Source organism: Malania oleifera, chromosome 5 (assembly GCF_029873635.1).
Source record: "Malania oleifera isolate guangnan ecotype guangnan chromosome 5, ASM2987363v1, whole genome shotgun sequence".
Taxonomy (NCBI): Eukaryota; Viridiplantae; Streptophyta; class Magnoliopsida; order Santalales; family Ximeniaceae; genus Malania; species Malania oleifera.
This window is the reverse complement of record NC_080421.1, coordinates 54,569,907-54,595,999: the sequence shown is the minus strand read 5'-3', so window position 1 is coordinate 54,595,999 and position 26,093 is coordinate 54,569,907. Positions and strand designations below refer to the sequence as shown.

The window sequence follows — 26,093 nt, the reverse complement described above, 5'->3', positions numbered from 1 at the left end:
AAGGGCCAAGGGGGGATTCTTTGGTTAAATATACTGCAAAAATTGTGGCTTAGCTGAAGCTGGCCGGTGGGGGGGGGGGGGGGGGCGGGGAATCGGCCGGATAGGAAGCATCCAATCTTGGTCAATCCTACTTTATTGATGAGTTGAACCAAGCATAGGCTAAGGATCCTTAGCCTAGCGTAGCCATTGAACCAAACACACCCTAAAGGAGTTAAATCATACAAACATTGTGTTAATACCCAAATCTCCAAATGCCAGGACAGTAAACAATTTCAGACCCATCAGCTCAATTGTGTCAAACCTTATAGCTACCAGACTTAAACCTCTGATGGTAAGACTTATTGCCCTCAACTAAGCTGCTTTCCTTAAAGGCATATCAATTTCTGATAACATCGTAGTTGAACTGGAAGTATTTCATGGATTCAAAAAATAAAAACAAAAATAAAAATTAAAGTAAAGGAAAAGGAGCATTAATGGGTGTTAAGATTGATTACTGCAAAGCTTATGATCATATGGAATGGAAGTTTATCCTTACATAGCTAAATTTTTTGGCTTCCATACCAAGTTTGTGGATATCATTGAACAATGCATGACAACAGTTTCTTATTCAATAGTAATCAATGGAGGTCCTCTGCGGTACTTTGGACCACAAAGGGGGTTAAGACAAGGCAATCTCCTGTCGCCCTATCATTTCGTCCTGGGTACTGAGATCTTATCTAGACTCCTTTGTGAAGAAGAGCAGGGAGAAATGCAGGGTGTAAAGATAGCTAGAAATTATGCTGCCATAAATCATCTCCTTTTCTCAGATGACCTTGTCGTCTTTAGCAGAGCAAATGAAAAAAATAAAATAAAAAATGCAAAGGTTAAGTCTTGGAGGTTTTTGAAGAGTGGTCTGATCAGGAGGTACAAAGAGAGAAATCAGGCATAATTTTCAGCTCAAATTCTAGCAGAATTCAAAAGTTAAAAATTGAAGAATTGCTTGGCCTGAAAGAGATGAATGCAAAATCAAAATATCTTGACCTCAATCATCTATGAGGCAGACCCAATGAGCAAGACCTTTAAGATGTTACTGAAAAACTGAACCAGAAACTTAGTGGTTGGAAATCAAAAGTGCTTTCTTTAGATGGGAGAGGTACCCTGTTCAAATCTGTGGCCATGGCAATGCCGTCTTATGCTATTGTCAGTACTCAAAGTCTCAAAGGCTTGGTGATGAATGGGATAGAATGGCTAGGGACTTTGGTGGGGCTGGACTAGTAAGGGCAGGAGTTCTGTTCACCTTAAAAGTTGTGAATTTTTGTGTAGGCCTAAACAATTAGGTGGCCTGGGCTTTAGAAGAATGAAGGATATAAACAACTCAATGCTGGCTAATTAAGTTGGCAAGCAGCTTCAGGAAAAAGCATAAAATGGGTGGAATTGCTATCACTTAAAAATACTGTAGATGGAACCCCTTGAATGTAGAGGCTGCAAAGAATGACTTCTTTATTTGGAAGACAATTCTGAGGGGCAGAGACCATATCAAGGAAGGGATTTGTTACTCTGGGGTGTGATCAGACTGTCAATATTTGGACAGATCCTTAGATTCCTCTGTTTCCAGGTTTCGTTCCGAAACCTAGTGTGGAAGATGACAACATGCCTCTAAAGGTGAATATTATCTTGGAAGAAGGCAGTAGTTTGAACGTTGAGGTTCTTTGACAATCATCTTAGAGACAGAATCTTTCAAAACCCCATACCTCAAAACCACAAGGATGATGAGCTAATTTGGACCTCAAATCATAATGTTTGCTTCCTGGTTTAGTCAGCCTAATGGTTGGATCAATCTAACAGGTTTGCAAACAATGGAAACATTTTCCCTTGGAATAAGCTGTGGAATCTAAGGATGAATGAAAGAAACAAAGTTATGCTGTGAGAGTTGTTTCAGATGTCGTTCCTACCAAAGCTATTATGGGGAACAGGTTTGATAAATGATGTCTTGCTCTTTCTGTGGTGTCAGCCCAGAAACCGCAGTTCACCTTTTTTTCAACTGCAGCTCATAAAAAAATGCTCTGCTTCTTCTTTTGGGGGCTGAAAATGGACCAAATTTAGTTTCAATCTGTCAGGGAATGGATGGAATGGATCATTAACCAGGGTTTGTTGCCTGGTTTTAATCACCCCCTAGGGCCACCTCTCCCTGTTTGCAGCTATCCGCTTTGAGAAGCTTTGGTTATCCAGGAATGAATTGATGTTGCGGAAAATAAAGGTCGACCACTTTAGACTTTCAACTTCAAATTCAGTCATTTTTTCAAGATTGTTATCGGATCCCCCGGCCCCTACTCCTTGAAGAACAGCCGTCAGATGGGAATCTCCTCATACCTCCTTCAATTAATCTTCTAAGCCCTTTGCAGCTTGTATTGCTAGGATGAGAAAGGTTGAGTAGTGGGAGCTTGGGCTACGGTCTTCTCTAATATTGATGCTCTGGTAGGAGAAGCCTAAGTAGGTCTTTTTGTGGTTAAAAAGGTGCTGGTGATGGGGTATCCACAGGTCTTTATTGAAGGGGATGCAGAACTTGCCACCGATACTATTAACAGTAACTCCTCGAAAGGAGCTTGGAATATCCGCTCAATTATTGCGGATGTATCTGCCTTTAAATCATCTTTCCCTGCTCAATTCATTTTGTTCCCAGAGAAGAAAATTCTGTTGCCCATTGTTTAGCTACCTAGGTGGCTGACAGAAGCATCCATGAGGAAGTCCATCTCTCCCTGTCTTGCTTGTGTTGAGGCTAAGGTGCGTTCGGTGTTTCCCTGGTGGGTTTTTAGCATCAATGCAGGTTTGTTGGAGGTTTTGTGAAGGTAACATAAGATCTAAAATTCTCTTCTCTTTTGCAACATACAGCTAATGTAGACAAGGAATGGGAGGAAATTATGTTAAAAAAAATAAAATAAAATAAAGAAATGCTGTTTTGGGGGTTTTTGGGTCTGACTGTGCACTAGGTTCAAAGTCATGATTATTCATGGGGTGAATCGATAGATTTGGCAACAATTTGGTTGTTTTTGAATTCTCTAGCAAGATTTGAATTGATTTGGTGTGGAATTGACGCGGATTGTTTGTATTGAATCGTGAATTGTAAGATTCTAACAACTATCTTAAGTTCAAATGGAAAGATGGAAAGATATCTATAAACCTTTTGAAGGAGGTTTAAATTTGAAGCACATTGCGTAGAATAGAGCTTTTCCATTCATAGGATGACTTGAAATATTTTTCAATTTGAGGATTTCTCTCTTTTCCATTCATAGGATGACTTGAAATATTTTTCAATTTGAGAAGATTTCTCTAGGCCTTTCAGATCTATTGTTGCAGGTTGAGAAACATAAGCTTGTGGGAGATCAACATCCTTGATCAGTGTGCTTGGATTTGGAAGATAATACTAGCTGAAAGGGATTTTATTTACGCCTTCATTAAACATCAAATTGGTGATGACAAATTCAACTGCCCTTTTTCGTGACAGTTGGCATCCGGGCAGCACTCTTCTTAAAAAAGCATGGAAAAGATTTATCTCGGCTTGTTAGCCTGCTGTTCGATTCTAAAGTCTCTTTTGTCATCAACCTACAAACATCCATTTTGTTATAATAAATTGCCGACATCCATCTAGCTTTAAAAATTGCAATATGGCCGGCCTTCATTTTATTATAATAATTTGTTGACATTGCCGATGACCAGCATCCATTTTATTATAATAATTTGTCGACATTGCTGATATCCATCTAGCTTTAAAAATTGCATATTGCCGACATCCATTTTATTATAATAATTTGCTGACATTGCCGATGGCCGGCATCCATTTTATTATAATAATTTCCCAACATCCATCTTGCTTTAAAAATTGCATTTGGCTGATTTCCATCTTATAATAATTTGCCAACTGTCCTCTTGTCATAATAAATTGTGCATGGTCGACATGCATGCTGCTATGAAAGTTGTAACTCCTTGTTTTGAGAAAGAGATCTTGAAATATCTTGATTAGGACAAAAAGTCAAAGTCATGGCCGATGTCATTTTCAGAAGAAGAGTAATCTGCCATTATTCTGAGGATTGCCTTGAAATCTTCTGGAGTCTTGGCTTGGGCCAATTTTGCTTGGAGCTGGGATTTGGTGAGGAGGAATTTAGATTGCCGGATAACTTTGGAGTCTTTGAGAAACTTGGATTTTCTTTGAACCATTGCTTGAGAAAGTCTTCAAAAAGGTGGTTAGTTTTCATACCATTCCACCACATAATTTGGGATTGTCTTCCGAAATAAAGGACTTGGTGTTTGACAATGAGTTTATTTGAAAAGTTACATTGCAGCATTGAAATCCAAGTAAGACTAAAAAATTTGAAGAATAAAAATAGTTCTAGAAATTCAATCCATTCTTCAAAAGGAGAGAGATTGTTGGTCCAAAAATTATATGCTGATTTTAATTTTGTCGGGAATATTTCAATGGTTGGATCGAATTTGTCCCACCATTCATGAAACTAGAAAGGTACTTTGCCAGAGAAATTTTTATCAAAATAAATAAACCAAGAGAAATAAAAGGTTTTATTTTGAAGTAAAATTGCCTTGAACCATGCATCATGACCCAGTAATTGAAATGGTTGGGATCATAGTTTTGAGAAAATTTTCTTGATTTTAGAGGGTTTCCCTGTTCAGATAGAGAAATTATTTTATTAATTTTCAATTTTGAAAAATCGATTTTTGCTGAATCATTTCAGTCAATTTGCTCAAAGATATCGATGGACTTAGTGTCAATAAGGATAAATTCATAAAATAATTAGGTTTTTTAGGATCTTCGTAGATCCTATGAAATTTGTTATTAATATATTTTTCTACAAATTTCTTTGCGTCTAAAAAGGTTCTTCAACAGTGAAGAAATTTTGAAAATATTCTTTGTTTATGTAGGGAAAGGTTTCAATGGAAGATTTTGCCAATGGAATGTTTGCCTTGGAGATCTCAGAAGGTGATTTTGCCAATGGAGAGCTTGGTTTTGAGGATGAAGCCCTAGGAGAGTTTGTTAGTTTTGTCTTGAAAGATTCTTTGGGGAAATAAAATTGGAGGATATTGCTAGGAAATCTCCTTTCAAAGGGGAGAATCTATTTAAAAGGGAAATTGTTGTGACATTCTCCTTCTTAGGGGAAGAATTTTCCTTTGGGATATTAAAAGAGGGAAAATTGCCGGAAATTGCCTTTTTTGAAGGAGAATCTAAATCGATTGCCTAAAAAGGAGATCCACTGGATGCTCCTAATATTGCATGTTTGGATTAGTTGGCCTTTGGTGGCGAAGGCTCATTCATTTTGATCCCTGTAAAATTCACGAGTTAGAAAATCTGGAAGATAATTTGTTTCTCTTTTAATAGGTTCAATATCAAAGTCAAAGATAGATAAAAGGGCTTGCCATCTTGCAAATATTTGTTTGTGGGCTAAATTCTTTACATCTTTTTCCAAAACATATTTTGCCGATTGACTATCTACTCTTAGTAAAAATTTCTGGTTGAGTAGATCATCTTGAAAGTTTGAAACACAAAGAACGTTTGATAAGATTTCTTTTTTAATAGTAGAATATATCTCTTGGTTTTTATTCCACCCCTATTATGAAATCTTATTAATTATTCTTTGCCTTCTTTGACTTGTTTTAAAATGCCTCCATATCTGAGGTCAGAAGCATCAGTTTCAACGATTTTGTAAGCATTTGGATATGAAATTGCCATACAAGGTATTTTCTTAACATTGCCTTTAATCTTTCTTACCGCCTCCGTGTGGTCTTGATTCTAGTGTGGAGGATTTTTCTTCAACCTGTCATACAAAACTTTGCAATCTTTTCTATGATTTTGGCAAAAATTAGAGATGTAATTTAGATAGCCTAAAAATCTTTGTAATTGCTTTTTGTCTTTGATTTCATCTAGATTTTTTTTTTTTGGGTGAAATCAATACTTCTATGAATTGGAATAATTGTTCCATTTTCAATATTGTGCCCAAGAAATCTAATCTTAGTTTGAATGAGAATTGTATTTTTTGCTGAAACAGCGAGACCATTAGTCTTAACAATATTAGTAAATATTTTAAGATGTTTGAAATGTTGGTCTATATTATCGGAAAATATAAGAACATCCTCTATATAGATGATGATAAATTGTGAGTATGGGTTGAATATGTCATTCATTATACTTTGAAATTCACTTGGAGCATTTTTCAATCCGAATGGCATAACGTTCCATTCATATTGCCCAAATGGTACGGTGAAAGCAGTATTATACTTATCTTTTTTTGCAATTTAAATTTGCTAAAATCTTGATTTCATATCGAATTTTGAGAATATTTTTGCGTTATAAGTTCTTTTGAAAAGGTCAGATTTATTGGGTATTGGATATCTAATCCATTTCAAGACTTTGTTTAGAGTTTATAATTTATTACTGATCTTGGAGTGCTTCTTTCAATTTCGGAGGTTTTTTGGACATAAAATGCTGCACAGCTCCATGGTGACTTAGACTTTTTGATCATATTTTTGTTCAATAAATCTTGTATTTCTTTCTTGCAATATTCTAAAATTTCTGGTGACATTTGGATTGGCCTAGCTTTGGTGGGAATATTTTTATCAGTAATGTCTTTTTCATGGGATAATCCCACTATGTGTTTTTTCCTTTGCCAAAAAACATTTGGTAATTGTGAGCATATTTCTTTGTTTATTTGATCTTGTAAATTCGAAATTTGTTCTTAAACCTTTTTTGCTTTCAAGGCCTCTTTTCATCTTTTCATATTGTAATTCTTCTTTTAAAAAATTGAGCTGGTTGTTTTTTATCTTGTATTATCGTATTTATCTGTTTTTCATTTTTTATGGATTTTCCCTTGAGAGATTTAATTGCCTTTCTATAGGTGGAAGGTAAAATTTGAATAATATCTTTTTGTTGACATAATTTGTCAAGATTCCTTCATTTGTAATTTGGAAGGGGGGTAAGAAGATAGAGAAATGGTAAACCAAGGATTATTAGATGAGTAATTGTTTCTGCTAGAATAAAGCTTATTTTAAAACAAACCCCCTGATTGCAGACCCTTGCCAAAGGGACTTTGTAATTTATTTGAAGTTTTTGTTTATTTGCCCCATATAAAGTTTTTGTTGTTTTTTGGAAATATTTAGTGGGGATTAATCCTTCCCTAATACAATTGAGGTCAGCCCCGGTATCAATAAGGGCTATAAATTTCTTTGAGAAATTTGATTTTATACGGATTTGTATTTCACAAAACCATTTTTGAATGGTAACTTTATTTATCAGGTTTATGAAAGAATTTTGCTCATTGTTGGAATTTGGGTTGTTGGACTCATTTTCTGAGTTTTCCTTGTTTCAGAGAGACTTTCATGTTTTCTTGGTTTTAATAAATTTGTTCCTGTAAATCTTGGGTTATTGGTTTAAGGATCTTAATCTCTTCTTTAATTGAATTATTTCCTTATGCAAATCTTGAGCCGAAGTTCTCTTTGGTTTTGATTTAAATTTTCCAAGAATTTCTTCTCCAAAACTTGGGATTCTTTGGTAAAATAATTGGTCTTTTAGATTTTCAACCTTTTCAGGTTTGTCAAGGATTACTTCGTGTTCTCTTGATTGTTTTAGTTTTTTCAGATAGATTCGTTTTTGAATTGGGTCTTCAATTTTGTCTATCATTCCAAGGAATAATTTGTTGCCTTCTTTTTCAATGACATTAATTTGTTTTTTACAAAAACATAATTCTTTGCCACAGCATTCTGTCTCTTCTGTAGAAGATTGATGGCAGGAATCTAAATTTATTGCTAAGAGGTCTCCTTCTGAAATTTCTGAAGAAGGGTCAGAGGAAGATTCTTGGAGATTGTCTAGAAGATTAAAGATATTATTTCTTCAGTTTCTAAGTTGTTTATTTTTTGTTTGAGTTTGCATTTGTTGGCATAATGATCTTTGTTTCTACAAATGAAGCAGGCTCCCAAATACACATAATCCTATACTAACTAAACTAAACACACGATAAACTATTAAATAAAACCAACAATCCCTAGAACCCAGACCCATTTATTCTGAATTAGTTGCTAACAAGGATCTACCCATGGTCCGACTTCTTGTTGTGCATCATATCTTCTTCCCTTTATCTTTTTGAAGTCTGAATTTGCTGTGACCTAACCTTTTGGCCTTAGGATCTACCCATGGTTCGACTTCTTGTCCTGCATCATACCTTCTTCCCTTTATCTTTGTGGGATGAATTTTGTTTGCCTTAAAGGAATTTGAAGTCTGAATTTGCTGAGACCTAACCTTTTGACCTTGTATTAGCAGTAGCGTGAGAATTAGAGCTTTGTCCATAAATTTTTCAACCAAGAGTACTTTGATGATCTGCTCTATCCTTGTACTCTAGAAGATCTTGAGGGATTTCAAAATCCTTCTTCCATCACAGTTCCTCTAGCCTTACATGGGCATCATCTATTGTGATATCCTCAGGTTAAGCTTCCAACTTTTGAATGGCCTTTCCCTGTAATATCGTTGAAGCCAGGACATCAATAAAAAATTTGTATCGGTAAGGTTTATTTTTATTTTTTTTAAAGAGATGAAGTTTTGATCTGCTGAGAAAAAAATTCACAAGCTGCCTCTGCCAATTGTGGTGTCGCTGAACTGTAAGTAGCCCACCACTCTATAGAGTCCATGGTTACCACATCCGTGCAAGTGATAGAGTACAAAAAAGCCCTTTACACATGTGAAAATCCACAAATTGCTTACATAGTATTCTTGCTTTGTTGAGATAATTTGCTAACCTTTCAAATGCCTTCAATACTTCTGCAATCACTTATTTAGCCCCATTTTATTTCTATTTAATTGCCCCCTCTAGGGGTAGCAATATTAACATAGGCAACATGATAAAATCCAGGAGATAAAACAAATTCGAAGCAATGCATCGGAACATTCATTTTTTCCCTTCTCCTAAGCATTATTCCTTCAACTTGTGGTTACAAATCTGCATGTGTTGTTTCTTAAAACATCCCTAATCTCACCAAGTTTATTATCCATTGTCACATAAACCTTGCACATAATTGGACCATCTTTGTGCTATATCTAATCAATTTATAAATTAGTTTTCTGATGGCCAACATATTCTGCATCTCATTCCAAAACTTCCTCACTATCTTTTTCTTAGTAATGAAAGCGTCAATTTCTTTGTTTTCTCCTCACTACATTTCGACCCAATCTCTCCAAAATGTTAGGACTATAGTTGTTGCCAAAGCATCCTCTCATCGGCAAAGTCATTTAAGATGCATAAGTTGTCTGACAAATCTTGTCTTGGCACAAGTACTAATCTAGATTGGGTTCTAAAAATTTGCCAATGCATGTTGGTGATTTTGTATATGTTTGACAATTTTTAACCCATTGAAATACATGTCTTATAACCAGACTCGAAAGTCCAAGTCCTCTAAAATCAAATTCAATGTATAAGGATGTACCATAGTTACCAGAAAAAGCTAAGTTGCCAACACCCTAGAGAACCATGTATTGGTACGAATGTTCCGAAATGTGGTACATTTTTGTTCCGGAATGCTAAATCTATTGATCCAAAGTTTTAATTCAATGTCTTTCACATAACATAACTTTTTATTATTTAAAAGTGGGAATCATCACATATTAAGTCTATTTCTATCGTTATTAGTATATTTTAGAATAGAAAATCTCTTCTGCATTTAGAAACACCTCAACATGCTCTCCAAAATATACATGTGACATTACACTTTTTTAACCAACATATCTATGTAAGTATACCTCTACCATTCCACATTTTAGAGCATGTGCCGTATTGCGATCCTGTTTCCGTTCCATGTACCCAAATGTTCCACATTCTAAGTAACATTGGGATGTACCTTTTCTACCTCCTTGCTAGCTACTTTACAGTTTGGCGACAGGTGCCATTTGTATTTCATTGGAAGGCCTTACCTCATCAATGGCTTTCAACAATAATTAACCTATGTTAACTCTTGATTTTTTAATTCCCTAACAGTCTACGATATATAAGAACATGGCCGTACAACTATTTGTAGCAAGTGCATTTATTGAAGGATTTACTATATTTTACTCCATCTATTAGAAATAGTTGAAATGTCATCACCCTATGTTTGGAGAGGACTTTGATTTGGAGTTGTATTGGATTTGGATAAGATGTAATATAAAATTTTATTAAAATTTGTCCAAATCCACCCAAATCCATATTCAAGGTTTGAAATCCATGCTCCCAAACGCATAGTCAGTGTACTAGGTATCTTTAATAGGAAACAATCTTTCTCAATATTTGTTTTTCTGCAAAAGTAATCAAGTCTTTGCTTTCTCAAAAGTCGGGGTTTTATAAGCCTCTGGTGCTATGTTGACAGTTGCTACCATTTCGTGAAGTTGGAAAGCAAGGTAGCATTTTTGTGATTATTTTAAAAATTGGGAAAGGAAAATCGGACTATTTTCCACCAGTAAATAGTGCCAAAACTTTTTATTGCTTTCCAATATTTTTATACAATGTTGCAAAATTGAAACATAAGTTGGCTTTTTTTGTAATTGAAAAGTAAGGTGTACTCCCAAGAGGGGGGGTGAATTGGGATTTAAAACTTTCTTTGAACTCTTTTATTAATTCTTTCTCAACTCTTCACACATGTATGGTTTGACTTTCAATCACAAATTCAGCCAAGCATCAATTTAATTTTAAGTCTTTATGGATGAGTATATCAATTTGAATGCTTTGCAAGTTTCTCAATACTTCTTTCAGCAAATTAAACCAAAACTCAATAAGTCAATTCAATCAATCAAGATAAGCTTCACAATATGAAATACTATAACAATTCCAGCAAGCTTCTAAGATTCAGTCTTTTGATATTGAGCTGTAGTTGATGAATGACCTGTATAATGAACATACTCCGTTAGAAGGTTTCCGTAAGATTCAATCAACGTACTCCCCTCTATTCAAGGTTTCTGCAATTCCCAATCACAAAATAATTTCCAGCAATTTAAATAAGCATCCACGCAGTTTATATGTGCTGAAATTTAAAAGAGAATAGGGAAGAGAGTGACATCGAGATTTTTACGAGGTTCGGTTATACCCGCCTATGTCCTCGCCTTAGGTACACCACCCAAGGATTTCACTATACCACTCCTTTAACCGGGTGGAGCAAACCATTTACACACTCCTTCAAGTAGGATGGAGCCCTCCTCTCGAAGCGATACCCCATGCTCGGTAATCCAACGATTCAACAATCCTGAACCGTCAAAAAACAAACTAGAACAATTCTTGTGTACAAAGATCACTCTCAAAATAGAGCTGATTAGTACAGGTTAAAGCATAGCTAATATACTTCAATTTAAAATATCAATAAAGAATTGAATTGAAGCTCAGAAAATTTATCATCGGGATCTTCTTTCTTTGATTGAAAAACTCAGTATATGTGCGCAAAGATTGGTGAGAATAGATCAGCAAGACTCAGTAAAATCTTAGCAAAGAGTGTGAGCAAGAAAGCTTTTGAAGAGTATTGGCAATAATGCTTGATTGCTGAATGTAATTCTTGATTGTATGCAGTTGTTTAAAATCTTTGTGGTTTTCCATGTATTTATAGAGTTTAAAAGGTTCTATTTTGTGTTCCTCAAGTTTCTTTGAGTGTTTCCCAAGTTTTTACAAAGATTGGGGTCCAAGAAATTTTATTTGGAAACTTTTCTTCGCTGTTTAAAAATAGCCGTTACGAAGTTCAGTCGACTGGACTTATTGGGGTCAGTCGCCTGGACTTTGAATTTCAGCGAAATATCAAAGTCAGAATGGGGTCAGTCGCCTGGACTCACAGGGGTTAGTCGACTGGGCCTATTTAGTCTTCTCAAATTAATTCAGCATAAATGTCAGTCGCCTGACCAGAGTGGGTCAGTCGCTTGGATAGGAAAAAATTCATGCTTTTATATTGTTTGTTTCTAAAAACTTTTGTAAGCTTTTACTTGTCAAATTACTTTGAGTCTTTTGAAGATATTTTCCGGGGTTTTTCAAAATTTGGTCTCTAAGTCAATAATTAATCCTAATGAGCTTCAAAACATCCATATTGACTTTTAATTGAAGTACTTACATAAGACTTGTTTAAGAATTAAAAACAATCTAAATGCGAAGTCTTCATTTATGTCTTTCTTTGAGTCCATCTTGGTCCATCTTGACCTTGAGCTTCAATATTCTTTAAGCTTGCATCAATTTTGTTTATCTTTGAACAATTAAGCTTTCATCTGATCACTTCTTTGGAATGTAGACTTTCAATAAAGGCTTGTGATCACCTTGATCTTGAACTTATATGCTTGTTTCTCGAAACATAATCACTTTAACCAAAACGCGTTAAATTCCTTTGATTTGTTTTCATCAAAATAAGATTCGTAAGCCTTGTTAGAGCAACAATCTCCCCTTTTTTTATGATGACAAATAAGGAGCAAAAGTGAGTGAACCTTGATAAGGCTCCCCCTTACAATAAGCACACTTTTAACAATGTTTTGAAAAAATAATCATTCATATGATCAAATAGTTCCAGATTCAATTTCAGATTCCATGTAAGTTCATTTTTCAAGATCTATATATAAATCAATTATCAGTGCATCATATATCATCATATCTCATATTCTGCAGTTTATCTCAATTTTGCATTTTATCTCAATTTTGCTCACACTTTCTCCCCCTTTTGACATCAATCAAAAAGAGAAAAGTAAAAAATATAAATAGCAAGGCAATGAACAACCATAAGCAAAAATATATATCCAGTGAAGGCACAAAATAGAACCTTTGCATTCGTCATGCATAAAAAGATAGACAATAAGTCCCAAAATAGCATGAGACATACAAAAATTGTATATCAGAATTTTTAATAATTTCCATAAATCATGAAATTATTACTTAACGAGTATAACTCCCCCTGAATGAAATATATTTCATATTCAATAAATTCATAATTTCATTCTTGAAGGACAAACTATGTATCCATGTATAGTATGAGTGTAAATATCATGTGAAGCTATCATCATTATCAATCATGCCTTTAAATTTATCATGCCATGCTCATGCTCAGTTTGCTAAATTTTCTCCCCCTTTTTATATCAACAAAAAGGATAAATCAAAAGAAATATTATGCAAAGGTACTAAGGACAAAAAAAAATTCACATTTAGATTGTAATAACAAAGTCCATAATCTAGCATATATTTCAATCATAACGTGGTCATCCATCATTCAGCATACAAAAGAAATATAACATAATCCAACATCAGCATGTGAACTAAGATGGTCAAGAGAAAACAAATAAAAGAGCTAAGCAAAAAAATAATAGTGTCAAACATTTCAACCTAGCTTAGTGTTTGGTTTTAGAATTTCTCTCGTTTGATTTATCCCTTTTCTATTTTTCCAAGCTCCAAATATCTTTCCAAATTCGCTTATTGAAGTGTGACTTCTTTAACTTCGAAGATAAGCCTTGTATAATCTATCCTTTGATTTTAGCCAACAATGCCATGTCTTTATATTCTTTTAATTCAATATAATAGTTATCAATAAGTTCAGAAGTTCATCTTTTAGATTTTCATACCTTGTTTCAACTTGTTCAATATCCTTGTATATTAGTTTGAAATTTGAATAAGGATAAATTTTCTCTTTTGGAATTTTTTGAATTCTCTGTATTTCTTAGATTTTCTCAGCTTCTCAGGTTCTCTATTATAGTAGATATTTCAACTATTGATAAGCTTACAATTTTTAAGTATTTATCTACTATCCGAGCACATTTTATAGTCGTTGCTAAGTCTCTTAAGATTGGCTACTTTAAATCCTATAGGCTATGGAGGCATCCCTTTTCATTTTAGTATAGATTTAGCTTTCTTAATTCCTAAAAAGGGAATGACTATTCTATGGAGTCCTTGGTTTGTGAACTAGGCTTTCATCTTGGTACCCATACTTTCTTGGGTCCGGATCGTTTAACAAGAGATGTTTCTTTTACTTTTCAAACTTGTTTAGTTTTCACACTCTTTCTCTTTAATGGACATTCAAACTTTATGTGTCCCTTCTTCTTACATAGGAAGCATGTGGTGTGAGTGTGAGCATTTGGGGAGGTACTAACATAGTCTTTAGAGGCTCTTACAAAGTACCCCATGTAGAGGTTCTTTTTCCTTGTGTTCTCTACTCCATTGAATCCCATACCTTCTTTATCCAAAGACATTCTTTGTGATCCAATCATTTTATCAAAGTTCTCCTTTCCTTTAGTAAAGTTGTAAATTATTTTATTTTGATCCTCAATTTTACTTTCAAGGCAAAGTATTTCTGAATCTTTTATTCCTTTGCAGTTTGCTTGCATCCTTATTAGCTCTTTAGTCATTTGATTTATTTTGCTTTCAAGTTCACCAATGACTAGGTCCTTTTCTTTTTCAATAGAAGTTTGAGATCTTAAATCATCTAGTTCTTTTATTACTTTTTCATTCTTGCTTTCCAATCTCTTGATTTTTAAATCCATTTCTCTTTCAGTAAGATTTTTTGATTCTAATTCTTTCATTACAATTTCATTCTTATTTTTCAATGAAATATATCGTTTAATTACTTTAACTAGAATCTTATGAACCTTGAATAATTCTCTTTGAAGTTCTTCATAGGATGGTCTACTCTCATCACTGGATTCATCAAATGAATCGTCACAAGAATCATTAAATGATTTGGATAAGGAGCTTTGTACTTCATCACTGTCCCATGCCATAAGACAACCATTTGCAATCTCTTGGTCACTTGATTCACATTCTGAGCTACTAGAACTTATATTGTCCCATGTAGTGGCTTTCATTGCCTTTTTCTTTTTCTTCTTGGAATCCTTTTAAGCTGTGGACAATTTGGTTTTATGTGGCCCACTTTCTTGCAATTATAGCATGTAGGAGGTTCATTCCTTGTTTCCTTTTTATTGGTTTCTCCTTTATCTAATTTTGAGTCTCGAAATTTTCTAGTGAATTTATTCTTCTTTCAAAGGATTTTTCAAGTCTCTTGGTTATGAGGGCTATATCGTTATCATCTGTTACCTTTTCATCTTCATTGCTAGAACTTTCACTTGAGGCTTTAAATGCAATGGATTCCTTGACTTTAGATTTTCCTCTAGTTCTTTCTTTTATTGCCATCTCATATGTGAGTAGGGATCCTATTAATTCATCTAGGGAGGTGTTTTTCAAATTTTTTCCTTCAGTTATTGCAGTGGCCTTAGGTTCCCAAATCGGTGAAAGTCCTCTAAGGATTTTCCGGATCATCTCATATGTAAAGTAGTTTTTCCTTAAGGCATCAAGGGAGTTTATTATAGGGGTGAACCTAGTGTATGTACTAGTAATAGTTTCATCCGGGTTCATCCTAAAAGCCTCATACTTGCTTGTGAGCATGTTGATTCTACTATCTTTAACATCAATCGTTCCTTCTTAGGTTACCTCTAGTTTATCCCATATTTCTTTGGCTGATTTACATGCCATGACCCTATTGAATTCATTTACATCAAGAGCACGATATAAAACATTCATAGCATTTGAGTTTACTTGCAACATTTTATGGTCATTGTCGGTCATCCCTTTTTCCTCTTTAGGTATTTCTTTACTATCCACGATTTTAGTAGGGATAAGGTCACCAAGTGTGACAACTTTCCATGCTTTTCAATCCATAGTTTGTAAATAAATTCTCATTCTTTGTTTCCAAAAGGTGTGGTTTACACTGCAGAAGAGAGGTGGTCTATAAGAGGATTGACCCTTGACAAAGGGAGATACACCTAGGTGTGCCATAGAGATCTTTATATAGTTTCTAATTTAAGATTTACTATAACCCCGCTCTGATACCAATTGAAATGTAAGGTGTACTTCCGAGAGAGGGGGGGGGGGGGGTGAATTGGGATTTAAAACTTTCTTTGAACTCTTTTATTAATTCTTTCTCAACTCTTCACACATGTATGGTTTGACTTTCAATCACAAATTCAGTCAAGCATCAATTTAATTTTAAGTCTTTGTGGATGAGTGTATCAATTTGAATGCTTTGCAAGTTTCTCAATACTTCTTTTAGAAAATTAAACCAAAAATCAATAAGTCAATTCAATCAATCAAGATAAGCTTCACAATATGAAATACTATAACAATTCCAGCAAGCTTCCAAGATTCAGTCTTTTGATATTGAGCTGTAGCTGATGAATGACCTGTATAATGAATGTACTCCCTTAGAAGGTTTCCGTAAGATTCAATCAACGTACTCCCCTTTATTCAAGGTTTCCGCAATTCCCAATCACAAAATAATTTCCAGCAATTTAAATAAGCATCCACGCAGTTTATATGTGCTGAAATTTAAAAGAGAATAGGGAAGAGAGTGACACCGAGATTTTTACGAGGTTTGGCTATACCCGCCTACGTCCTCGTCTTAGGTACACCACCCAAGGATTTCACTATACCACTCCTTTAACTGGGTGGAGCAAACCATTTACACACTGCTTCAAGTAGGATGGGGCCCTCCTCTTGAAGCGATACCCCACGCTCGGTAATCCAACGATTCAACAATCCTGAACCGTCAAAAAACAAACAAGAACAATTCTTGTGTACAAAGATCACTCTCAAAATAGAGCTGATTCGTACAGGTTAAAGCACAACTAATTTACTTCAATTTAAAATATCAATAAAGAATTGAATTGAAGCTCAGAAAATTTATCATCGGGATCTTCTTTCTTTGATTGAAAAACTCAGTATATGTGCGCAAAGATCGGTGAGAATAGATTAGCAAGACTCAGTAAAATCTCAGCAAAGAGTGTGAGCAAGAAAGCTTTTGAAGAGTGTTGACAATAAGACCTGATTGTGGAATGTAATTCTTGATTGTATGCAGTTGTATAAAATCTTTTTGGTTTTCGATGTATTTATAGAGTTAAAAAGGTTCTATTTCATGTTCCTCAAGTTTCTTTGAGTGTTTCTCAAGTTTTTACAAAGATAGGGGTCCAAGAAATTTAATTTGGAAACTTTTCTTCATTGTTTAAAAATAGCCGTTACGAAGTTCAGTTGACTGGACTTATCGGGGTCAGTCGCCTAGATTCACGGGGGTCAGTCGACTGGCCTATTCTGTCTTCTCAAATTAATTCAGCATAAATGTCAGTCGCCTGACCAGAATGGGTCAGTCGTCTGGACAGGCAAAAATTTATGCTTTTATATTGTTTGTTTCCAAAAACTTTTGTGAGCTTTTACTTACCAAATTATTTGTCTTTTGAAGATATTTTCCGGAGTTTTTCAAAATTTGGTTTCTAAGCCAATAATTAATTCTCATGATCTTCAAAACATCCATATTGACTTTTAATTGAAGTACTTACATAAGACTTTCTTAAGACTTAAAAACAATCTAAATGCGAAGTTTTCATGTATGTCTTTCTTTGAGTCCATCTTGGTCCATCTTGACCTTGAGCTTCAATATTCTCTAAGCTTGCATCATTTTTGTTTGTCTTTGAACAATTAAGCTTTCATCTGATCACTTCTTTGGAATGTAGACTTTCAATAAAGGCTTGTGATCACCTTGATCTTGAACTTATATGCTTGTTTCCTGAAACATCATCACTTTAACCAAAACAAGTTAAATTTCCTTGATTTGTTATCATTAAAATAAGATTCGTAAGTCTTGTTAGGCCATCAGTAATTCTTTGGGAAACTAAAAATGGAAATTGAAAGCTGTTGCCCACAATTAAGCCCCTAAGGCTGCCACCAATGCAGCTTTTTTCAATTATGAAGCAGTTTGGAAAAGAATTTTAACTGCACGTAATCTGATGAAATGGGGTCTGTATACGGTAAATGGATGCTTTTTATGTAAAGACCAATAAGAGACGGGTCAATCACCTTCTAATTCACTGAAATTAGGTGAAGATTCCGTGAAGTTTGGTTTATTCTTCTTTTGCATCAGATGGGTGGTAGCAGAATCTCTGGGGAAAGAACCGCTAGTTTTGAGAGGCTCTAACTGTAGGAGAATAGGCAAATGATCTTTAGGATGAGATTCCTTAGGGTGATCCTATTAATTTGGGAGAGAGAAAATAAAGAGCTTTGAAGGAGTGGAAACCTCTTTGGAGGATTGGAAAGGGAAGTGGTTGTTTGATACAGGACCATTGTCCATCACAAAATAATTGTAAATTGAACCTTCATTAAAATGAATAGATAGGAGGCCTTTTACAGGAGCACAATGCTTGGAGAACAAGAAAATAGTTTAGAAACCTAAACAAACTTAAATCCGACTAGGTAGGGTCGGCTACATGAATCATTTTCTGCCAATTTTCACGAGTTTTAGAAACCTATATAAACTTAAATACTACCTGCCTATATGACAATATCCTGACATCTAAAAGATATGATCCCAATACAAATACCCTAAATAATAAAAAATTAAAAAAACATAAAAATTAATTTCTCACTCCAGCTGTGTCAAATTGGCTTCAATTGAAAAAGAACTCAGCCTTGAGTTAAAATGGCTTCATCTGCAGAACACATGAGTCCATTCACAATCTGATCATTAGTAGAGTTCTCAGTCTTTGGTTTTTGTGATCTTCAGAAGTCTCCATTATGGTGATACAAATTTTCTTAGAGCAATTGCGATGAGTGAGCTCCTTTCACTTCAAATCAGGCAGCTTGGTGGTGTAGGAGATGGTTTAAGTGGAACTAATATTTTCGTACAAGTATTCTTTATATATATATTCTGCTCAGCAGCCCTACCGAAGGCAGTGGCTTGATCAACTGAATTAAAATTGTTGGATTGCAACTTAAATTAACTCAATGCTTAAGCAGCCAGTTTGTGAAACTCAAGTGTGTGTGCAAATGCACACAACTTGAATTAATCTCCTGCTCATAATTGATTGAGATGAATTTTTTTTCCATCATATGCTTATAGATGCCCCTCAGTTATTGTAGCTTGCCTCCCAAGTCGGCCCAGATAAACTAGACTATGCCCTTCTATGTATATGAGGCCCTTGAGACAAAATAATTGTGTAGCCAACTTTTTCTTGTGATCGGATTAGGGCCATGCAATCATTCAGTTCGCGGAAAAATTTAAGAGAACCGAATTTTTCCATTGCAGCAGAAAACACCACCAAACCAAGCTGAACTTTACCCCAAAACTGACCACCAAATTAACTGGTTAAGAAACTTCGACACCCGAACCGTCCAAACATGATATACATGGCCAGAGCCATGTTTGATAGATAACACATACAATTAAATTAGACTATGGGCAAGAAATGAAAACTGGGGGGGGGGGGGGGAGTGGCGAGTTATAAAATTGTAAGATAATTAAACAGATTTGTTAATAGCTCAATATCAGTTGCAAGATTTTAAATATGCATGATAAAAATAAAAAAAACAATCATTTTTGTAATTTAGGGTTTCAAATCAAACCTGCTTGAGAGAGGAGTTGGGGTTGAGACTCGTTAAAAAATTCACAGATGAGAAGAAGAACCAGAATAGAGTTAAGAGCTGGGATTTGACTTTTGAAAACCTTGAGAGAGGGTTGAGAATAATAGGCAATTGGAGCAGAGCACCAGCGCAACAAGTTAGTGGCAGGGCAGCGGCACAGCAGAGCTTGGAAGCACCCGCTGGATGGCTCACGGCAGTTGGTAGGGGCAGTGCTGGCTATGCTGCAGCAGCATGTTGATGTAGGTGAGTGGTGACCAGTGACCAGCAACCCACGAGGTCACGACCAGGTGAGTGGCGAAGAGGTTTTTTAGTCATATATTAGCAAGCAATCAGGGGTGAGAAAAGAGGAATGACTGAATTAGTCCAACTAAAAAGAGAAGTATGCTAGCAGCGAACTAGTTTTTTTAGTCATATATACTTCGGTTTTCAGTTCAGTTGGTTTTTAACTTACAAAACGAGACTGAACAGAATTATATTCAGTTAAATTTATATAAACCAAACCAAAATGTTTTGTAACTGAACCAGGTTGGTAACTGAACTACTTCAGTCAGTTTCATCAATTCAAACTGATGTTTGCACCTAGGTCAGAGTCGTCAGACACCTCAAAGGGTAGAGATATTTTCAATTTGATTGAACCAATTAAATAACTTCTCTAGATTTCCCTTTCTTATGAACTTAGCCAAAGTGACCCTGATTCCATAATCTAGCTTGCTAGAGGCTTGCACCAGAAGATGCATAATATTGTGATACGATAGATTTTTGGCTAAAAAAAGAAATATCGGGTTCCACAGGTCCCTTTTGTTTTCTGTTTGGACCAATAACAGTAAAGGGCGCCCTTGGCCCACAAGGCTCCCCACTTTGTGAGGGTAGGGGTAGGGTCATTACAATGTACGTAGTCTTACCCCTTGATTTTATATGGAAAGGCTGTTTTCTTGGACTTGAACCCATGACCAACCGACCACAAAGGAGCAACCTTACTGTTTGGACCAATAACAGTAAGAGATGGAAATCTTGGACTCCGGCTTCAAACTTCTGATCGAACCAAAGAGGCAATTGGATTTAAAAGTAACAACCTGAGAGTTAATTGAAGCTATCTGAGAGTTGAGTTGATGGATATGTTTTTCTGCTCATTCCCCACTCATACATCTGAGCCATTTTATCCTTATGAGCAACCTACATCTGAGTTACTTTATGAGCAACCTTATCAAACTAGTCGTTTGTCACCATTTTTTTTCCTGTCTGGCTGGTTTGGATCCAGTTCATTTGGTTTGTTTGGGTGAACTGGCGCAGTCCAGCTAAAAAGAACCAGTTTGGTCTGGTTATTTTCTGATTTTATTTCCTGATTTAGGTTTAGGGTCTAATCCTATGCAAAGGCTTTAGTTTGCACATCATGAGACAGCTTCCATTCTTGAAATTGAAATTCTAATTGTGTTTTGCCATCTATTTAATTTCCCCCCATTTGTTTTCCCTCATTTTTTCTCTTACCTATTGGTCCTGCATTGTTGGTTCATTTTCTAACAGTTACAAATCTTTTGTAGATTTTGTGGGAGTATGGTATGTGGTGTCTGACAATGTGTAAGTAGTTTCATCTGAACTTGGTTTACTACCCCTTGGAGTCCTTTTAGCAATTCAATCATATTTACTTATTAAAAGTTGAAAAAATAAAAAAAAACTTATTATATCAGCATGCATATGGGGTATTTTGGTCAAGAGGGGGGCCATATGGATATCTTGAAGAAGCAACTAATGAATTTCTGATCATTTTAACAATATTTATGTCTTAAAAGGAGTGGTAGGCTACTGGGTTGGCGTGGACAATATGACAACATTTGCTATTTTACATTTCAAGAAAATTAAATGACTAAATATATTTTAACAAATAAAATTTAGTTTTAAAAAGTTAATTTGGATTAGACTGTTGGTTGAATTGTGGCTTACTTTTTGGGTTTGATCGAATATTATATTTAATAAAATAACAACATAAATAAAATCAAGAAAAGTCAGGTGAATTGTCTCAAATAATAGTTAACCAATTGATATAAATTTCAGTTTTTTTTTTTTTTAAAATTTTTTTAAATATATATTTAGCATTCATATTTTACACATAGAAGAACTAACATCCCATTTTATAATTGTAATTTATAAATAATGAATTTTGAAATTTTATTTTATCTTTTTTTAACTCTATGTTTGATAAGTTACTTGAATTAAAAAATATTGAACTATGTTTTATTTGTTTTATGGCATGTTTAGTCATTAAATAAAATTTAGTTTTAAAAAATTGATTTGGATTAGATGGTTGGTCGAATTATGGCTTTTTAGGTTTGATCGAATATCATATTTAATAACATAACAACTTAAATAAAATCAAGAAAATTCAGGTGGATTGTCTCAAATAATAGTCAACCAATTAGTATGAATTTGAGTGTTTTTTTTTTTTTTAATCCATTTAGCATTCATATTGTACACATAGAAGAACTAACATCCCATTTTATAATTTTAATTTATAAATAATGAATTTTGAAATTTTATTTTATCTTTTTTTAATGCTATGTTTGATAAGTTACTTAAATTTAAAAATATTGAACTATGTTTTATTTGTTTTATGACGTGTTTAGTCATTAAATTTTTATGAAAATTACATCTAACAAACATTTTGTAGTATTATAATTACTAGGTATTTTTATGATTTATTAGTAATTTTTATTTGTGTACATATTTTAAAAAATTTAAATAATATTATTTTTTTTTTGTTATGATGATGTCAATTGGTTGATCTAAAGTGAATGGACTAGACAGACCAGTTAATTTGAGAATCAATTAGATCTTCGAGTCATTAGTTTTCAAAGCATTATATTGATCAATTTTTTAAAATTAATTTATTAAATAGGTTTCATTTTATTACGGCTAAATATATATATATTTACATATACATAACGGTTGACGAACAATCAACTAATGGAAGGTTCATTTTGTTAATAATATTAAACTTTTGGGAGTTCTTATAGGGAGTGGAGTATCATTTTCAGAAAACTCAGGGGGTGTTGCTGGATTTTACTTCAAGGTTTATGCTTGTCAAAAGGCAGCTTGTTTGGGTGTTGAAATGAAAAGGATATTCAAAGCTAAGACAGAAAATTCTAGTGAGTCTAAAACAAAGGTACTAAGGAGAGATTCTAGAAGAGAATTTAGTATTATGGAAGTTCCTCAAGTTGAGAAGAATGTCAGAGGTTCTAATGAGACTAGAAAAGGTAAGGAGGTAAAGAAATGGGGAGATTTTTCAGATTCAGAAAATGATGATAATAGCAATTTTGATTGTGGTGGGAGGTTGTTGTTGGATGAAATACAAGAACAATATGGGTATGTTTCTCACTCTTGTGATGAAATAGGGGATTTATCTTATGTTCATCCACCCCTGTTAGAAGGTCTGGAGGGAGTTTCTGCTTTTGATAATGATGGGTTGGCGGATAAGGTACAGCGCAGGGATGGAATTTTACCCAGACCAGTGGAGGAGATTCTGAAGGAATTAGAAGCTCAAATTCTTTTGGATAAAATAGATTTAAAGCTGAGTGATATTGGAGGAAATGATGTGCGTCTTGGATGGTGGAAAAAGTCAAAAGGTGAATGGTCAAAGGGAATTAGAAAATTTGATACGGTAAATTATGATGGAAAGGGTTTAAAAAGGGGGTGCTCTTGGTTAATTTCATTTAGTTTATTTTGTGATCTTGTGCCCTTTTTTTTTTTTTTTCTTCTTTTTACCCACGTGTTGTACCTTCTCTTCTTTCTATCTAATATTCCGTCTTTTGTTACTAATATATATATATATGCACATGAAGGCCTGTTGAGGTCCTTCAATTTAATTACCTGGGGATATAAATTTGCTGGTAGTTGAAGTGCTAGCAGTACTACAAACTTCTGTTCCATGGTGTAGCAGGTCTTTATATGTGCCTTCTGCTGGGGATAGGGAACTCTTATTACTGTTCATATAATTATTTGCTTTGTTTTCAATTTCTATATGCACTTTTTTTTTATCCATAAACTTTTCGAGTTTGCAGAAATTATACTTTTTGAAAATTGATTCCAAAATTAATGACACGACTTCACACTGAATATGTTTAGACAATCATCAATGCATAATAATATTGAACTCCCTAAGTATGTTTTAAGTTTGATAAGCAAGGGGTGTGAGTTATTAACCAGCAATTTCTGTGCATCTCTGTATGTGCACACACATGCATGCATGCTGCCTCCATTCGTGTATTATCTGACACACTAAATCTTTCTAATGACATTTTATATGCACACTAGTGGCCTCCAGTTATACGTAAGGCAGTGAGCTCCTTTGTTGTTTCTAAACATTTGCTTCTATAGATATTAAGCTAAGTTAGAACTTTTCTGCAGGTTTAAATATGTAATTTGATGATGAGAAAGAATTAATCAAAAGCACAGACAGCATGTTATGTCATATGCTGGTGCTCTTCTTTGTGAACATACAGAACTAAGGAAGCATATTTTTTTCTCTATTATTTTCTTGTACTTTTTTGACAATCTGAATTTCTTTGAGAAATACTGAATAGTTTAATGAGGATGTTACTTCCCTTGACTAGTACTTTTTCTTCAGGTTTTTGAACTTCTGCGGGAGCAGCTCTGGTACAGACCCAACACTGGCATTTATGTCAAGCTAATTGTCATGCTTGGAAAATGCAAGCAACCTGAAAAAGCGCATGCACTATTTCAGTCCATGGTTGAAGAAGGCTGTGTTATGAACCATGAAACCTACACTGCTCTTCTCTCTGCCTATAGTAGAAGTGCCCTCTTTCACAAAGCATTTTCTCTGCTTGAGCATATGAAGAACACTTCAGACTGTCAACCAGATGTTTTCACTTACTCAATTCTCATAAAATCATGCCTTCAGGTTTTTGCATTTGATGAAGCCCAAGCTGTGCTTTCTGACATGGCCACTCAAGGGATCAAACCAAACACAGTGACATACAACACTCTCATTGATGCCTATGGAAAAGCTAGAAAGTATTGTGCTTATCAGTCTATTTCTAATTTAGAATGCTCATCTGGTTGTAGAAAATATGACAGAATAGGGCAATCTAATGTCTTTGATTTTAAATTACCTAGTCACCAAGAAACTAGAAGAGTTACGGGAGAAAAGTCCACCAAAAAGCTCATAATTCGTGCATCTTTCAATATGATGCCAAAGGGGTAGAGGAAATAATGTCAGTCATCTCGTTAGTTCTGCCATTGCAGAACCTGCCACCATCTCATTCCCCACTGCTGATATCACTACCATTCCCACTGCTATAACTTCCCACGGCTTCACCACCTATTTCATTGCCTTCAGTGCAAAGAATTTCATATTTATTTTTCTCCATGTGATGAAACATGAAAGTAGAAAATTGTTTCGCTTCATTTCATTTTTCTCTCTTTCTTGGCAGCCAAAGGAGCATGACATAATAACAAACGGAAGAAACTCATTGTTTTTATCTCCTGAAAGGTTTGCAGAGATGGAATCAATGCTCATGGAAATGCTTCGTGAGGGGAAATGCGAGCCTGATGTCTGGACCATGAACTCCACACTCAGAGCCTTTGGCAGCAGTGGGCAAATAGAAACAATGGAGAAATGTTACGAGAAGTTTCAGGGTGCAGGGATCCATCCTAACATCAGGACCTTTAACATACTCCTTGATTCCTATGGAAAAACTCTGAATTTTGATAAAATGGGCGCTGTTATGGAATACATGCAGAAATACCATTTCTCCTGGACAATTGTCACCTATAATATCATGATAGATGCTTTTGGAAGGGCTGGAGATTTGAAACAGATGGAGTATTTGTTTAGGTTGATGCGATCCGAGAAGATCAAGCCAAACCGGGTAACATTTTGCTCACTTGTAAGGGCTTATGGTCAAGTCGGGAATGCTGAAAAAATTGGGAGCGTTTTGAGACTTATTGAGAACTCTGATGTCACTCTGGACATTGCCTTTTTTAATTGCTTGGTGGACGCATATGGGATGATGGGATGCTTTGCAGAGATGAAAGGTGTGCTTGAGCTGATGGAAACAAAAGGATTTAAGCCTGATAAAATTACTTACAGAACCATGATTAAAGCTTACTCAATGGGTGGGATGACTAAGCATGCAAAGGAGCTCTTGGATTTTGTTAGGACGACAGGGAAGACTCAGAGAAATGGAAAAATCTAACTTCCAATGAGAACTTTTACAGGTTGCATGACATCCCTTCAATCTACTATAAATTTATATATATATTCCTGTGATTCTAATGTAAGCATGTGAATAATAGGAATTTAAATGAAGATTAAGTAAATGTTTTGTTTCTCAATTAACCACGATTGATATTTTATCTGCAATGCAAAGTCCTACTTCTCCGTTTCTACCTGCAAAATTTATGTCTCAGAACTCTTTCATGGGTTTGTTATCATTTCTTTAACAAGTTGACTTGGACAAATTTAAGTTGCTTTTCAAGGAGTGCCAGATCTTGGGCTTGGAATTCAGCCTGTCAGGATTCACTTGGAAGCAACTTAAAGGAAGGTAATTGTGATTGTTTATTTGGGCATGGTGCCTTTTGTATTGCTAACTTTCTTACTTTCTAATATTGTATTCACATCAAAGCATTTAACATAGCAGTGCCAAGGGGTTTTTCTGTTTTTTTGTTTTTTTTTTTGTC

At 34.8% G+C, this 26,093-nt stretch overlaps 1 protein-coding gene across 2 annotated transcripts in view; it reads left to right on the top strand.

Annotated features, from left to right (window-relative positions):
- LOC131155686 (pentatricopeptide repeat-containing protein At5g48730, chloroplastic) overlaps positions 1-25,811 on the top strand; it is a 32,718-nt gene extending 6,907 nt beyond the window's left edge. The window contains exons 2-3 of one of the 2 annotated variants that reach the window (XM_058108991.1): positions 24,019-24,425; positions 24,904-25,811. In XM_058108991.1, the coding sequence (XP_057964974.1) occupies positions 24,019-24,425; positions 24,904-25,609 (1,113 nt within the window). In that variant the 3' untranslated portion in view covers positions 25,610-25,811. The remainder of the gene's footprint in view (positions 1-24,018; positions 24,426-24,903) is intronic. The other variant, XM_058108992.1, reaches the window with a different exon arrangement.
- Positions 25,812-26,093: the final 282 nt, after the last annotated feature.